Source organism: Lutra lutra, chromosome 12 (genome assembly GCF_902655055.1).
Source record: "Lutra lutra chromosome 12, mLutLut1.2, whole genome shotgun sequence".
Taxonomy (NCBI): Eukaryota; Metazoa; Chordata; class Mammalia; order Carnivora; family Mustelidae; genus Lutra; species Lutra lutra.
Window position 1 is genome coordinate 72505396 of NC_062289.1, and position 18555 is coordinate 72523950.

The 18555-nt window shown below is 36.2% G+C and overlaps 1 protein-coding gene across 3 annotated transcripts in view; it reads right to left on the bottom strand.

The window, feature by feature from the left end:
• Positions 1-18555, bottom strand: part of HORMAD2 (HORMA domain containing 2) — an 87141-nt gene that overhangs the window by 59723 nt on the left and 8863 nt on the right. For 2 of the 3 annotated variants that reach the window (XM_047698375.1, XM_047698374.1), the window contains exons 3-7: positions 11579-11720; positions 9207-9270; positions 8573-8609; positions 4124-4144; positions 3313-3339 (exon numbers count right to left, since the gene is read on the bottom strand). In XM_047698375.1, coding sequence (XP_047554331.1) covers positions 3313-3339; positions 4124-4144; positions 8573-8609; positions 9207-9270; positions 11579-11720 — 291 coding nt within the window. The remainder of the gene's footprint in view (positions 1-3312; positions 3340-4123; positions 4145-8572; positions 8610-9206; positions 9271-11578; positions 11721-18555) is intronic. The other variant, XM_047698376.1, reaches the window with a different exon arrangement.

Below are 18555 nucleotides of genomic sequence, written 5' to 3' on the forward strand. Positions count from 1 at the left end.
ACATGAAGCTAATAAGTGTTAGAGCTGGAATTTGACTCCAGCACCTACAATGTTAACCACTGTGCTATTCTGCCAGTCACATGCCATTGCCTCCCACAGACCTGCATAGGCTGATTCCTCTGGCCCTTGAGGCTTAGCTCTGAAGGCCTTCCACAGACTATATTCCAATCCTTCCTTCTCCATTCCCTGCCTCAGTATTCTCCAGCACATTACCTTTCTTTTATTTTCTTCATAGCTGTAGGATTATCTGAAACTGTTTTGTTCATTTTGTTTGTTTATTGTTTATTCTCCCCCAAGGATATAAGAATGCAAGCTTCCAGAGAGCAGGGACCTTGTCTACCCCATTAACTCCTGTGTTTTTATACCTTGAACAGTGCTAGGCACATAAAGGGAACCCAATTAATATTTGCTGATTAAATATTCAGTCAGGATAGAGTTCACAATCAATTAGGATTTCATCCTACGAGGATTTTTTTTTTAACAACATTTCTAAAACAAAATTGTGGCTAGAAACAGGAACCATGTATAATTCAGTTCTTGAAACAATCTATTAAAAATGGATGCTGACCACCTCCAATAGGCACAAAGGAACAGATGGTGAAACAGTAAGATTTTTGTCCTCACAGTATTGATACATAGCCATTCTTTGTAGGCTCCATGTACAGGGTGGAGCCCAACACCGGGATTGAACTCACCACCCTGAGATCAAGATCTAAGTTGAAATCAAGACTCAGATGCTTAACCGACTGAGCACCCAGTGTCCCCCCATACTATCATGCACTGAGTTGTGTGAACCTTTCCTTAACATATTTACATTTTGGTTTATACAACTTATTAATACCCTCCATGCATAGTGTTTATCTATAGGAAACCTACACTATCCCTCTTCACTACTTCAGTGACTTTTGTCAATTCATCTCTGTCATGAAATGGAGCAACCAGAACAAAACTTCTAGTACAGAAATACCACAACTTCGTGCAATGTCCAAAACTCCATTGGCCCCTGAACTCAGTAAGCACACTTATATAAAACAGAGGTTTGCAATTATTGTACTATGACAGGCTCTTCACAAGATTGCTACAATTTTTAATCCATGTATAAAATATATTTTTGCTTCATGTATATATTAATATTGCTATTGTTTCTTCAGTTTTGATTAGGGAAGGAAATACTTCTACAGATAGGAGTCAAGAAACATGGCACAATATCAGATAAACACCAAAAGACTGTGCTTACATGAGAATGTTGTTTTGTGAGTATATAAAAGAATGAGAGGGGAGCCTGGTGGGTCAGTCATTTAAGTGTCTGCCTTCAGCTCAGGTTGTGATCCCAGAGTCCTGGGATCAAGCCCCACGTCTGGTGGCTCCCTGCTTGGCGGAGTCTGCTCTTCCCTCTCCCTCTGCCACTCTCCCCTGCGTGTGCTCTCTTCTCACTTGCTCTCTCTCTCTCAAAATAAATAAATAAAATCTTTAACAACAAAAAAAAAAGAATGAGATTAGGGAGGTAAGTCATTGTATCAGCAACTTGATGCTAAATATCAACTATAAAATAGTGTAATCCCATGGATACTTTTAAACATTGTGAATGTTGCTATTCCATAGTCATATTGTACTTATTGCTGACTTGTTTGGTGTGTTTTGAGTCTTTTAATACCCTCAAACATGCCACTAAAATATCTACCAGTCTAAAGTGTACCACGAACACACAGAGGTTAGAGATAACTACTACATGGAATGATCTATAAGCATTCAAAATATTTTTTTTCTAGGTTATAAATGATAGCTCAGCACTTCATATTATAAGGTTTTGTTTTCTAACTTCATTACTTTGCCTGCATCAAACCTTATTTAACAGCACCCCCCCGACACACACACACTCTAAGAGTTTTCTGTAGTTAAGCCCAATATGCCCAGCATTTTACTACGTCAAAAGCACTGCTTTCAGATTAGGAGTTTTAAACACATAAGAAAACAAAATAATTCATTGTATTAAGAAAATGACCACTTTATTTATAATTTATCAGAAAGTTTTAGTTTGGGAAACTTCCCCTCAAACCTAAAGGTAAAAAAAAAAAAAAAAAAAAGAAAAGCATTTTGAAACTAAACAAGAGACAAAGATAAAAAGGGGTAGTGCAGGCATTGAGGAATTTTTACCCACCTGTATGTACCAGTTTTCCTCCAACTTGTTCAAACAGTTATTTATAATCTTCCCAAGAAAGGATATGAAAGGCTAAAAATGCTTAATTTAGTCTTGAATGCTACCAGTTAGGCTAAATCCATAGGCTTAAGAAGGAAAATTGAAAGCAAGGAAGAAGGAAAGAGAAGAAGGAAAGAAAACTAGGAGGAAAGTACAGAGAATAGAATGAAAAGAAAGAACCGAGGGCTTTTCTCTCCATCTCTATGCCACTGCCACAGAGTAGTACAAGTAACTATTACATGTCCAGGACTATGATATTCACTCTGGGAATAGAAAACAAGACAAGACACTTGTCCTCAAGAATTCAGAATCTGGGGCGCCTGGGTGGCTCAGTGGGTTAAGCCACTGCCTTCGGCTCAGGTCATGATCTCGGGGTCCTGGGATCGAGTCCCACATCGGGCTCTCTGCTCAGCAGGAAGCCTGCTTCCCTCTCTCTCTCTCTCTCCCTGCCTCTCCATCTACTTGTGATCTCTCTCTGTCAAATAAATAAATAAAATCTTTAAAAAAAAAAAAAAAAAGAATTCAGAATCTGGTTGAAGAGATAAAGTAATCTACATGAATCAACTGAGAGTATTAAATTGGGGGGTCCCATCAGAAAAGGAATTTAGAGGAGGAAATTAGTGTGAATAGCATAGACCAAGAGGATTTCATGGAAGATTTGAACATAAATTGGCCTTGAAGATGAGTAGGATTCAATAGGGAAGAAATTACAAAAAAGAAGAAGATCTGAAATCTATGAAAAGGTCAAATAAGGGAGAATTTAGTTGTCAAAAAGGGGAAAAGTTTAGAATTATGCTGTTTTTTTTTTTTCCAAAAGGCCACAAACAGAAAGGATTTGGAATCAGTTAAAATAAATAATAAAACATAGTTTTATACATGGAGAGACTTTAAATTTTAACATGTTAGGGAATAGGCTCCTCTATGCTTTTTTTTTTTTAACACTTCTAAGTAGTTTTTAAAATCTCATAATAAAGAATTGGTGACGTTTATAACAAAACACCCTGAAAGAGCTCATGACAAGTTACTTTGCTCATATAGTAATCTAGTAACATAATCAACAGCCTCAACTCAGGTAAATATATTAAATATAATTCCATCTCAATGTGTGTTCTTACCTCAGGTTCTTTGGGATTTGTGTAAAGCTGTTTAAGGAGAAATAAATAACATTTAATTTCTTAAATTTACTAGATTACTCCTCACAGATTATATTTTCTATGTGAAAAGTTCAATTTGTGCTCTATTAATTGAGGAATGAGATATACATATCTCAAGATAATTTGTTATGGCTTAAAAATATTTAAATAAATCAAATATCTAAGACTCTCCATGTTATCTTCTCATTTTCTTCCTATTCTTAACTATACATAGCATGTTATATTCAGAAGCACACAAAATTTCAAGAAAGCTACAAAACCACAAAAACAAAAAACTCCCAAGTGTGTAAAGTAATTCAAAAAATGAAATCCTGATAACCAATATGTGAAGCAGGTAGTATATACTATATACTTTCCCATGTACTGTAATAGACCTAAGAAATATATAATTTGTGATCTTTCATTGAAACTTCTGGTAGATTCTAGGGCCCCCTGGGTGGCTCAGTCATTAAGCATCTGCCTTCAGCTCAAGTTGTGGTCCCAGGGTCTGGGGATGGAGCCCTGCATTGGGCTCCTTGCTTGGTGGGGAGCCTGCTTCTCCCTCTCCCACTCCCCCTGCTTGTGTTCCCTCTCTTGCTGTGTCTCTCTGTCTTTGTCAAATAAATAAATAAAATCTTTTTTAAAAACTTCTGGTAGATCCTATTTTTTTTATTCTAAAATGTCATAGGACAGATAAATTCAGGGAGAATTGGGGATAGTACTGTTTTATTGTTTTACTTGCCAAAAAACAATATAGTAGAGACATGGATTTGGTCTTTAAGTGTGTACTTACTGTAAGTACTGCCATGTGTAGCTTCAAGAGAAAAGAAAACTACTGTCATTATATACTTGTACCGATATTATTATTATTTTCAATAAAGGCTAATTAAAATATGATTTCAGAGAGGTTCCTAAGATTTGGGTAGAAGACCTAAAAAAGGGATATTAATTCACTCATTCATTCAAGTAAGTATAAATTTCCATATATAGGGTTCTGCTGGAGAGGAGGGATGCAAAAAAAAAAAAAAAAAAAAAGATAACTTTCTATACTCTCTAAAAGTTATATTTTAGTTTGGGAGGCAAAAGATATACAAAATAACTCATTTTTACTAAATATTAAATATGCCACAGTATCTCAAAAAATATTTTTTGAAACTAATCAATTTAAGTAAAAATTTTTAAAGTCTGATAGGTCTATAAAACCCTTGCCCTACCTACATACATATTACTATAAACAGATTCCCTTTGCTTGAAAGAGTAAGACAATATATAGAGATATAATCTAGCCTCTGATAAAAATTTAAAAACTGGAATACAAACTAGAAAATTTCTGGACCAGGGGTGCCTGAATGGCTCAGTTGTTAGAGTATATGACTCTTAATCTCAGGGTCGTGAGTTCAAGCCCCTGTGTTGGTTATGGAGCCTAGTTTTAAAAAAAAAAAAAATTTTTTTTTTAAAGAAAATTTCCCAACCATAATTTCATATCAAATTATTCACCTATTTAAAAAAAAATTATTCACCTATTGCACCCAAAGGACTAAAACTTTAGTGACACAGTGTGGCTATTTTGGTTACTGCATACAATATAATTTTGAGACTACATACTGAAACTCTATATTAATTATTTGATTAATAGTTCATTCATTCACTCATTCAAAAATAGACTGGCCCCTGATCTCAGGGAACATGCAGACCAACAGGAAAGAAAACATTAAACAAAAAAGCAAACAGATAGGGACATCATTATAACTGTATTAATTGCTATGACAAAGCAACACAGGGTGCTTGAGAACATTAAACAAAAGGACAATCTAGGCTGAGGTGGGGGCAGTATATGCCAGGGAAGACCCCTCTAAGAAAGTAAATATTTAGGCTGAGACCTGAAGGATAAATTGGATTTAGCCAGGTAAATGTATGGGTAGGGAAGAGAATTTTGCAGGCAAAAGCAACAATACATACAAAGCGAAAAGGCACTTGGCATGTTCTAGAATCCTTGTGTGGCTTGAATATGGTTAGCAATGGTGAGAGTGATGACTTTTGGAAAGGCAGGTGAAGACTAGATCATACAGGTTCTCTGTGACGGACTCTCAACTTTATTTTAAAAGCTGTGCAAGATTTTCAGGCAAGAGATTGGAATAATTAGACTTAGATTTCTAAAAGAATGTAGTATGGATAGTGAGTTGGAATGGCAGGGGATTGAAAATGGGAATAGGGAGACAGATTAGGAGGTTAGGTACAATATAGTCTCTTCTTATAATAATTATCTAAAAATATATACATACTTACTTTAAAGAATTTGAACATAGTATCAACTACAAAGAAAACAGGGTAAAATCACCCAAAATTTCACAACCAGAAATAATCATCTTCAACAGAAGACTATCTTTCAAGATCTTGATACTCAAACTTGACTCAACTCAAACTATTTTTAACACATTAATTATTTCCTAGTAGGAAATTTAAGATACTAACAACTGAAAAATAAATGTAAATACCATTAACAGCCTAAGTCATCCATCTAATTTATTGTCTTTTAATCTCCCCAAACAGTAAATTTAATTGATTCAGTCATACAGGTAGTCATTTAAGTAAAATTAATCCATCAAACTAGCTAGCTAATCTTTTCTCATCACACTATTCTTTTAGTACAGGTAACATTGTAGTTATTTAAGAAGTGATGCTCTTAGATTGTGACCTCCTTGAGTGGAGGAATCACATCTTTCTCTCATTCTTATCTCATCTACTATTTAGGTAAATGTATGGCACAAATTAAATAAGAAAGGAAGGGAGAAAGGGAGGGAATTAAGGAAGGACAGAAGGAGGGAAAGAACAAGAGAAGATAGAGAGGAAGGAAGGAAGGTGAGATAGAAGGAAGGGAGAAGAAGGAAGGAGGGAGGGAGGGAGAAAAAAGAGTTAACACTTACATAGCACTTATTAGGCACCAGGTATTGTTCTAAATATTTTAGATCAGTGGTTCTCAAAGTATGGTCCCTAGACCAACAGTCTCAACATCACCTGAAATTTATCTGAAATGCAAATTCTCACATCAAAATTCTGGGGTGGAGCCTGACAATGTTTTAACAAGTTCTCCAGGTGATTCCAGTGCAAGCATACATTTGAAAACCAGTGCTTTAGGTTAGTTCATTATCTCAAACAACCCTAAGAAGTTCTGTTATTATCCCCATTTTGTATGTAAAAGAAACTAAGGTACTTGCCCAAGATCACACAGGTGTTAAGTGCAGAACTGGTATTCCCTTTAGACTGATTCCAAAACTTGTGCTCTTAACTATATTGCACTGCCTCTCAATGATGGATGTTCAAGAAATGTTGCTAAATGAATGGATGAAGGAGAATGAATGAGTAGTGTTCAGCATGCTGGTGATGACTGTCTCCATTTAAACCTATCCAAGTACTAAGGGCCTTCAAAGTTCAAAAGCCATTTTCTTTTTTTTCTTTTTTTTTTTTAAGATTTTATTTATTTATTTGTCAGAGAGAGAGAGGGAGAGAGAGCGAGCACAGGCAGACAGAGTGGCAGGCAGAGGCAGAGGGAGAAGCAGGCTCCCTGCTGAGCAAGGAGCCCGATGTGGGACTCGATCCCAGGACGCTGGGACCATGACCTGAGCCGAAGGCAGCTGCTTAACCAACTGAGCCACCCAGGCGTCCCTCAAAAGCCATTTTCTCCCAAAGATTTCCTTCATGCTCCTCACTAGATACAACCTCTCCTTTTCGATATTTCTATTGCACACATGCAGTATCTTTCCTTTAGTATGCATAATTTCTAATGAGGATTATGGATACTTACACTCATGATAGAGTTATTGTCAAAATTCCTATTTCTACACAAAAATATCAAGCTGATGCAAAAAAAGTCAATATTTATAGCCCAATATGGCACAGGTACAGGCCAATCAGAAAGACTGCCTACTTAGCCTTGGCACTGGGTTCCTGGAAGCTCCCCCTGGGCCAGATGTTAACCGTTTAGTTACCAGATTATGGATAGGTCTGGAGAGATCCCAAAAGAGACAATGGTGAAGTGAGGGGGAGAAAATGAGGGTCACTCAGGGTCTCAGTAAAACAGCTATTTACCACCCAATACAGAGTATTTCAATATTTTAACAAGAGGCACAGCTGGGCCAGTGTATAATAGCTGATCATCACACAAGCATATGAAGTATCATTTCTCTTCTGCCATGGTCTAGAAGATCTTTGTGTGCACAATCCCATATCTGTTTTAATTTTATATCCCTTAGTCCCCCGGGTCAGTGTTGAATAAATCATAAAAAAATAACTGTTCATTGAAAAAGGAAATGAATGAGTTCAACTAAATAATCCAATATAAGCCTTATTCACCTCAAAATTATTTAAGGGAATGAGAATTGAGAAGGAGTTAAAAGAAGATATAGATGGGGAAAGGAGGGGAAGCAGTGGTAGAAGGTTCATTTATATACATCTTGCCTCTTCAACGAGAACTAGAGCCTCTAATTTTTATACCCTTCATAGCAGTCTTGGGCAGCAAGAAAGATCTGATACACTTAAAATTCAACCTGCATTTTTAAAAATTCAAGGTACAGGGGCGGCTGGGTGGCTCAGTGGGTTAAGCCTCTGCCTTTGGCTCAGGTCATGATCTTGGGGTCTTAAGATCAAGGCCCATGTCGGGCTCTCTGCTCAGCGGGGAGCCTGCTTCCCCCCCACCCACTCTGCTTGCCTCTCTGCCTACTTGTGATCTCTTGTCTGTCAAATAAATAAATAAAATCTTTAAAAAAAATTTTTAAAGAAATAAAAATTCAAGGTACAATACTAGTTATTTGAGGGAACAGGTTATATAAAGGCACAAAATACAGTTAACAAAATAACTATCATAGAATAAAAACTAATTATTCAAGTCTGTTTTTTCCTTTCATATCTGTGAATTGAATCACAACTATTTTGAACATGTTAAATGTGCTAAATGCGAGATTCTTGTCTCCCCTGTCCCACATCCTTTGGATCTCTTCCAGTGACTTCAGAGGAAATTCTGTGGTCAAAAGATATGAGTATGTAAAAGGGAAAAATGAAGGTTTCCTTTCTAATTGATGAAAACAAGACATCAACAGGACAACAAAGACATAAAAAGAAACTTTCATAAATGCAAATGTAGGCACTAGTGCACTGTTAATACACAACAACAAAATAAAAACTAAAATTTTTTTAAGGTATAAAAGATAAGTCTTTAATACTGGTATAAACTTAAAAACATTCTTACGTATCTCTTTTCCAAAGCATCAAAACAACCTTGGATCCTGTCAAGAAATAAATGTTTGATATCAATTTGGACAAGATGCAAAAGCCAAAAAATTCCAAGAATAGAACTGATTTATAATTTTTGCTTTTACGTACATTAAATTGGTAATCATTTTACCTTTCCCACTTGAACTTTTTTTAAAACTCCCAATGCCATTTAATATATTGTAGATCTTTATAAGTAACAGGCAAGCAATTTAAGGTAGAGAACCACATCTTATTTTTCTTTTTGCCTCCCATAATGTTTAAGATACTGCCATGCATATGATGAGTAATCAAATTTTGATTGATATTTTTCTCTTTAAAAAATTTTTGTTATTGAAGTTGACATACAGTATAATATTTGCTTCAGGAATACAATATTTTTCTTTCTTTATACAAGTCCATTTTTTTTTCAAAAACAAAACTAAATCAGTATCTTAAAATTATATTGAATAGTTGTTGTAAATTTCTAGGAAACTGTGAAAAAAAAAGAAGGAAAAAAAGAAAGGAAGGAAGGGTTTTAAGGAAAAATCTTACCAAATAAAATCTTATGGGTAATTTCAACCATGATAAAAATAATGTTCTTCAACTTTTGTGGACTATCAATTACTTACCATTTGATAATGTGCAGTGACCCAGGACATTTTTTATCTTCTCGAAGGATTTTTAAACTGAGGTCTACAAAAACAGAAAGAAATACAGTCTATTTTCCTCTACTAAAAGATAACTGTACTAAAATCGTCCATGCTAAAAAAGGGTATTTCCTTTAACTATTTTATTTATATAACTTAGTTTTATAGCTTATAAAACTATTTGAATCTCTAAATATCTACTTTCAAAATAAGTCCTATGTTGAAAACTAGCTTCGTTCCAATTCTGATTATAGTCTAGTAGTCGCCCCTTCTACAATGCAGCACAATTTGTGTCACTTCGCTTCTGTTGAATTCCAAGTAATCATAAGGGACTACTGAGACCATCTCCAATTTAAAACATGTACCTCAATCTCAAGTCAGTTCTCTCACATTTGTCTCCCCTAAATGAAAATAAAGATGAAAAATTTTCCCATGGGATTATTCTCCAACATTAATTTCCATCTGAAATTCAACTACTTTACTATAGGTAGAGAAGATTAGGAAAATCATATTAAATGTTTTGGCTTAAATCAGTCCAAAATCAATCCCTGATTCATTTATGACTTTGCATGTCACTTCACCTTTTCATACTGTTTTCCTAAAATTGATGCTCCTTCTATCTCTATTGAAGTACATGAAAATTACTCCCTGTTGGTATAATATTTAGAGATTACCAGAAGAGAGTAATATAGGAGTACTGAGCATTTTTATGATGTATGTTACTTTAAGAACTGAGAGGGAGACATACAACTTCTACTAAAACTACCACAAAAAAATAAAGCTCTAAATAATAATATTATTTCAACTCTGTTGAAAGGAAGGAAGGAACGCAGGAAGGAAGGAGGGAAGGAAGAAGGAAAGAGCAAGGGAGCCTAAAATGGAGTCACTTGCCTCCAACGAGGAGGAGCAAACCAAAACATAATTGCAGGAATGTAACCTTTAACCAGTCAGTCTGGAATTTCCTGATGAATACTTGTGAAGTAATCTGCATGGTAGACCCCTACCCTTCCCTCTCCAAGGAAGGTGACCTTGCCTGAAATAAACCTTTCTTTTCTCTCACTAGTGACTTCCTTGTCCTGCCCTATTTCTGCCTATAACAGTCTAACAATTTGTACTGCTTCTCAGAGCTCCTTTCTATTTGCTAGATTGGATACTACACTTTTTGTGAATCACTGAATAGAACCAATTAGATCCTCAAATGTACTCGGTTGAATTTTGTTTTTTAACATCCATCCCCCATGCCTAGGGTAGTGATTGGCACACAATAAGCCCTTAATTAATTACCCCAAACATGTCTTTTTCCAGTTTTTCCCAATTCTGTTCCAAACAAGGAGAAATGCAACCATATTCACTATTACAGATTTATATTCTATAGACCAAAAGAAGACATGACACAAATGAAATTGTCATGATTGCAAATGTCATGCTCTTGGGCACATGCACACATGCACTTCATTGATGCTAGCTAGTAGAGAGGACGAAATGTTAAGAAAATACAATTGGAATGAGGCCAAGGTATATCATTAAATACAATACAGATGTGAGGAATTTAAAGTAAAGTTAGATCTTGAAAAGTGAGATCTTACAAGGAAACTTATAGCCCTCTACATTTATTATCCCAAATGACAGTTCCCATTTTAGTGACAAAACAGCAAAATTTTCTGAATTGTTATCACAATCCAGCTTTTTAAGCTAATAATACGATTCTAAAAAATTGAAGAGTCCTAGGTACATTTTTATCTTTCAATCCAAGACAAGGAAAGGAGCCAGAAACTGCTTGTAATATAAGGAAATGAGATCATCAGTTTAAGATGTAGAAATAAAAGGGAGTAAAGTAGAAGACCTGGCAATTGAGAAAAGAAAAGTGCTGATTAGAATAGCAATTTTCTATCAATGCTAATCAACAAATGGGTTTGGCATGAATATGCTGTTCTTCCAGCATATTTATAAGTGTTAACAGAAAGAAGAGTTTTTCACCTGGCTCCATCAAACTGCCTCAATGCCAAAGTAAACCTCAAAGAACAAACTCAATTTAGGCACAAAATAGCACAGAGCTATAGCACCCAAATAGATTTTGATCCAGTTGTTGCTTTCATAGGTATGGTTTAAAATTACTGGGCTTGTCTATACAGATTTTTCTTCTCAGTCTGTCATTTGGTATCTAGCCAGGAACTAATGATTCCTGTAAGTAAAACCACTAAACATACTGAAATTAAAATGGAAAATGAATTAGCAAATTGATCTTGATGAACAATCCCATGAACTGGAATTAGCACACTGTGAGAACTGAAAGGTTTACTCCTGCCAAGTAGAGGAAAAGGCTACAACAGGCAAGGTAACTAGTTAAACTTTACCATCCAAATGGCGTTCTCCGTAAGAGCTCTCCGGAAACAGGCCTCTTAGATATGTTATACATGAGATAGAAGTAGCAAAAAGTTTCTTCACCATTATCAATGACTCATGCTCATTAGTGATTTGGGATGGAAAAACGGTTTCCTGGAGGGAAAAAGATGAAAAAGATTAGTTATTCTTTAATATATTCAGCCATCATGCCATTACCACAGATAATGATGGGAAGATTTTTCAAGACTTCAAATCTGATACCTTTATAGGTAATCAAAAGGAAACAGGGCTTTGAAAATGGCATTCAATTTGATCTCCACAGACAAGGCAGAGCAGAAAGGCAGGGAGAGTTACCCAAATAATTCAAGACTAGTATAATTTATTTCACAATGATCCACGGGTTTGAAGCAAAATTGGAGTTTTACTAAGATTACATAATCTCCTTCCCTTTCACACATTCCTCAGAATGCAATGCAATCTGCCTTTTGTAACCTGCATTTTATACTATTCTCTCCAAAGTCATCAAGTATATCCTATCATTGACCTCTCCTGTCCTTTGTACTAACTTCTCTGCAGTGTTTGACACTTTTGCCCACACTTTCCCTCTTCTCGTTCAGCTGCCATAACACTGTTTTCTTTTGATTTTTCACCCATCCTTCCACATCTATCTCAATCTCTTTTATTTTTTCCAGTTCTTCTGACATTTAAACATTTAAATTCTGTCTTCAGTCCTTTTCTCTTTGCATAGTTCTCACTTCTTGGGTAATCTCATCTAGTCTCACTGCTTCGGCTATAGCCTATACAGGCTGTTCTGAGCCCCACTTCTGTGTTTCTGTTCTGTGAACCCCTACACCTAGTCCATTTTGTAGACCCTCAAACTCAGTTCATCTCTATCATCTTGATCCCAAATTTCATTGTCAGAGTAAAGAATCAGCCTCCATGCCAATCATTCAGGCTAGAAGAAGAGTTGTCTTTGGTTTCCCTTTTTATTTCATACCCCATTTCTAATCACTAACCCCTATAATTCTCTGTAAAGAAGTTCTCAAATGTATTTTCTCCTTTCCCTTCTCACTCTCACTGCCTTGACTCAGGGCATACTCACTTTCCCCCTTTATTACTGCGGTAGACCCTGATCTTCCTGCCAACAGTTCCTTTCATTCACTTTGTCCTTCATAGTGCCATCATTATTAACTTTAAATAATACAAAATTATTGGGGCGCCTGGGTGGCTCAGTGGGTTAGGCCTCTGCCTTCAGCTAGGGTCACCGTCCCAGGGTCCTGGGATCAAGCCCCGCATCGGGCTCTCTTCTCAGCAGGGAGCTTGCTTCCTCCTCTCTCTCTGCCTGCTTCTCTGCCTACTTGTGATCTCTGTCTGTCAAATAAATAAATAAAATCTTAAAAAAAAATACAAAATTATTATGACATGACTAGTATTCATGTAAGATAGAGTTCAAGTACCTTAGTGTGGCACTAAGAACTATCAAAGACTTATCCTTGCCTAACTCTCCTGCCTCATCTGCCACCCCAGCCCTCTGCCCCTATTCCCTATCACCTCCTGTGTACCTTACCCTAGTTGTATGTAACTACTATTCATTTACTATTCTACCACCATGTATCTCCATACTTTTGTGCTTTGCTTAAGTTAGAGTTCAACAGAATATTAAGGTTCTATAAAATGTCAGCCTCTCACAAAATGTATCAATATTAACAGTAGTTTCTTCTAAATTTTATATGTGTGTGTATGATATATTGAAAAATATATACAGTTATTCTTTTTTTTTAAGATTTTATTTATTTATTTGACAGACAGAGAGATCACAAGTAGGCAGAGAGGCAGGCAGAAAGAGAGGGGGAAGTAGGCTCCTGGCTGAGTAGAGAGCCCGATGCAGGGCTTGATCCCAGGACCCTGGGATCATGACCCGAGCCGAAGGCAGAGGCTTAACCCACTGAGCGACCCACCCATATACAGTTGTTCTTTTTTTTTTTTTTAAAGATTTTATTTATTTATTTGAGAGAGAGAGTATGAGAAGGGGGAGGGTCAGAGGGAGAAGCAGACTCCCTGCCAAGCAGGGAGCCTGATACGGGACTCGATCCCAGGACTCCAGGATCATGACCTGAGCCGAAGGCAGTCGCTTAACCAACTGAGCCACCCAGGTGCCCCTATACAGTTATTCTTAAATGACTGGATAGTCTGCCCTAAGAAATGGTGTGCTATATTAGGAATGTCGTAAGACGTGACAGATGCGTGAATTTTACTTCAGTGTATAAGAATTATCTAGGGGCACTGGGGTGGCAGGGACAGGTGAATGCCAACTCTTGGTTTTGGCTCAAGTTGTGGTCTCGGGGTTGTGGAATCAAGCCCCACATCGGGCTCCCCAAGAATGCCCTTGGGATTCTCTCTTCTTCTCCCTCTGCCCCTCATCACCCTGCTCTCTCTCTAAAATGAATTTAAAAATCTTAAAAAAAAATTGTCTACCAAATAAAATAAAGTATTTGTTGATAGTTTGTTTTGTATCTCGAGTTATCATTTCAACTTGTTTGTCATATCTAGTATTGACTACATACATGTATAAAAATTAAAAATTTGATCATTTTTGTCACAATTAATTAGTCTGAGACTGCTTTTCGCTCTCTTATTTAATCCAAGCACAAAATATGTCTCATGAACTCCAGCTGGTATTGTGTCAATACATTTTCATTTTAAAGTATTTTCCAAATATCGATGAATTAGATTATATTAAACTTAAGAACTTTTGTTCAAAAAGGCAACTTGTATGGGAGAAGATATTCTCAATACATACATCTTCAAAGGACTCATATCTAGGATATATGAAGAACTCCTAAAATTCACTAAGAAAAAGACAGCCAAAAAGAAAAATAGGGACAAAAGACTTGAATAGACACTTCACAAAACAGGATATCCAAATGGCCAATAAATAGTGCTCAAATGGAACACCAGTGTGGCTCAGCTGATTAAGCCTCTGACTCCTGATTTCAGCTCAGGTCCTGAGCTCAGGGTTGTGAGATTGAGCCCCATGTTGGGCTCTGTGCTGGGTATAGAGCCTGCTTGGGATTCTCTCTCTCCCTCTCTCAATCCCTCCCATGACCTAAAAAAAAGTAGTGCTCAAACGTCACCGGGACGTGCACATTAAAACCACACTGAAATAATACTATGCACTTAACACAGAGGCTAAAATTTTTAAAAATCAGAAAATACCAAATGTTGATAAAGATGTGAATCAGTCAAACTTTTAAACACTGGTTATAGGAGCATAATAAGTGAACACAACCTCTTTGGAAAATTTGCTCAGTGGTATCCATTAAAGCTAAATACACACGTATTCCATGACCCTTATTTCACTCGTAGGTATACACCTGACAGATACGCATACATCTCCTCACCAAAAGAACATTCATAACACTATTATTCATAATGGACCCAAAATGGAAATTACTAATGCCCATCAACAAAACAATGGATAAACAAATTGTAACATATTCCCACAACGGAATACTATAGAGAAATGAGAATGAATGATCTATAACTATACTTAACAATACTGATGATTTTCATACATAAAAGAGACCAGATACAAGTGACTACTATTGACTTCATTTATTTAAGATATGAAAGTAGATGAAACTACTATTTCTATACTGTCAGAAGTCAGGATGGTTAAGTCTCTGATTATCTTAATCAAATTCAGAGCTCTTTTTACTATATTAAAAAGCTTCAGCTGTTGAAGTTTTAATAATTCTGTTACTTAGAGGCAGGTACTACCCAAAAATATGCCTTTGATGAAGAGGAGCTCCCAAAAGTTTTTCTTTCTTTTTTTTAAATGTATTTAAGTAGTCTCCATACCCAGTGTTGGGCTTGAACTCATTACATCAAGACCAAGAGTCACATGTTCTTCTAGCTGAGACAGTCATGTACCCCAAAAAACCCTTTTTTTTTTTTAAGATTCATTTATTTGGGGGGGGGTACACAGAGAGAATTTCAAGCAGACCCAACACAGGGCTCAATCTCACAATCCTGAGATCATGACCTGAGCTGAAACTGAGTCAGATGCTTAACCAACTAAACCCCCCAGGCACTCCCCAAAAAAGCCTTCTATACTCCAAAGACATTCTAGTCTTTGCTAGATTTTGCTCTATAAGCTTTGTTCTTCTTTGGTACACCATATAGTGGCAAATGAATGATCAAACTATATTATATTCAGGTATTAAAAATATATAATAAAATTATTACTCTTGCAGTATGGAAGGAACTTTGGAGACAAATCAGTCTGGATCTTAAAAGCCAGGTTAAGGAATTTATGTTTTATTCTGCAATCAGTAGAAAGTCAGTGGATTTGATCAGGAGAGTGAGTAAAATAATTATTTTAGTAATTAATATTAAGCTATATAGAAGTAGGAAAAATTGAAGCTGAAGGACATTAGGTGTATATGTGGTGTGCATATGTGTATGTGTGTGCATTTAAATTTTTTACAGGGTGCCTGGGTGGCTCAGTGGGTTAAGCCGCTGCCTTCGGCTCAGGTCATGATCTCGGGGTCCTGGGATCGAGTCCCACATCGGGCTCTCTGCTCAGCAAGAAGCCTGCTTCCCTCTCTCTCTCTCTCTCTGCCTGCCTCTCCGTCTACTTGTGATCTCTCTCTGTCAAATAAATAAATAAAATCTTTAAAAAAAAAAATAAATTTTTTACAGAAAATTGTTTTTGTATTCACAGATCCTGAGAAATTACAGTTCCTTTGAGTAATTGAGTAATAGCTGGCATGGCATGCATATATAGTAACTTACTGAAAACTTGCCAAAACTTAGAGGCAATACTTGAGTAATAACCATTTGTAGAATGTAATAACCATTTGTAGAATTAAATAACCTGAAAGTATAAAGACACTTATTTTTAATATAGGATCTAAAAAGCCATTTGTAGTAATGAAGATCAATAGTTGAAAAAGCCCTCTAGAGTTCTATTATTTCTCTATACTCCAGAGATTTTTTTTTCTTAGCTCAATGATCTAATGCTTTAAGGGTCATCATCAATGTTTTTATAAATGTCTAATACATGAGGGGCACCTGGGTGGCTCAGTGGGTTAAAGCCTCTGCCTTCGGCTCAGGTCATGATCCTGGGGTCCTGGGATCGAGCCCCGCATCGGGCTCTCTGCTCAGCGAGAAGCCTGCTTCCCACCACCCCCTCTGCCTGCCTCTCTGCCTACTTGTAATCTCCGTCTGTCAAATAAATAAAATCTTTTAAAAAAATGTCTAATACAGGGACGCCTGGGTGGCTCAGTTGGTTAAGCAGCTGCCTTCGGCTCAGGTCATGATCCCAGGGTCCTGGGATCGAGTCCCACATCGGGCTCCTTGCTCGCGGGGAACCTGCTTCTCCCTCTGCCTCTGCCTGCCACTCTGTCTGCCTGTGCTCCCACGCTCGCTCGCTCTCTCTCTCTCTCTCTCTCTCTCTAACAAATAAATAAATAAAATCTTTAAAAAAAATGTCTAATACATGAAAATACTATGACTTGATAATAAAAAACACTATTATAAATTATTTTAACAAGTTAGTGAGCTAATGACATAAGTGATGTTTGACTGCTTAGCTGTCCAGTTACACCACCTAAGACAAGTTAACTTTACTTCTCTGCACTTCAGTTTCCTCCTTAATGTGAGGTTTAATTGAAATAATAATATAAAGCCTGTGGCACAGTGCCCAGTACAGGGTAAGTGCTGAATAAATGTTAGCTTCTATAATTGCTATTCTTGTTTTAAATATTAAATAGCAAAATCATACAGTCACTTAAAATTTCCTGGGAAAAGTAGTTCATACAACCCAAACTACAAAGATCTGTTTACATCAAAAACTCAATTTGTTAATTTATAGTGAGAAAAATAACTGTCAAACTGATTGCAATTCATATATCCAGCTCAGCATCTCCCCTAGGAAGGAAGCCACTTAGGAAACCAAACGAGATCAGGAATCCAGTGAGTATACTGAATTTGAGCCAGAAAGATGACTGCTTTCTCTCTGCCCTAATTCTCCTTCAACCTTAATCTTGTCCCTTTTTTGGTACAGCTTAATATTCCTAAAACAATTGTTTTATTCACTTTACTGATCAAACCCACTGACTGTCTACTGATTGAAGAATAAAGCATAAATTCCTTAGCTTGGCTTTTAAGATCCATATTAATTTGTACCCAAAGTTCCCATTCAACTTTATTTCCTACTTCTGTCCAACACGATGTCTCTCAACTCCAATAAGGATGGATTCTTCATTATTTACTAAAATATGCCATGTTCATTTTTCATTTTGAGCCAAGGCACATTGGTAGGTTTTCCTCATAGAATTCTCTCTCCTCTACTCAAATCCTTTACATTATTCAAAGTCCACCTTCAGTCACATTTCCTTGAGTAATTCACAAACCATTTTAGTTTATACAAAATCTCTAAATTCCTATTATTTGTATTGCTTTACTCTTTTTCACATATATGTAAATACATATACTGCTTTGTAAATTGGCTTAACTCCTCTAAATCATAATTCCCTTGTCAGATTCTAAACTTCTAGAAGATAAAGATTTTTTTTATTCTCTCAGAGAATAACACCATCTTATATATAGAGAAACACACACACACACATATATATATATATGTAAATACATATATTATATAATATTGAGCTCTCAATTAATAAATGCATGATTCATTAATGAATGTCTGGGGGTAAGTTAAATCTGCCCTTGTGAACCCAGAAAGATTCCTTGGCTTTGGCATGTTACCCCAAGGTCCCAGCCTCCAAGTTCCTCTCTGTATTCTCTCCTCAGTTCTTATAATTATATCATAGTACCTATCAGAAATTTCCTAACTGCTTCAGAGTAAATGTCTAACAAAAAAAAATTCTCTTTAAACATCTTTTTTGTTTCTGATTTCTTTCACTCTAGAAAATCTAAATATATAAACATGAAATAAGCACCCAGTTACTTTGTAGAAATG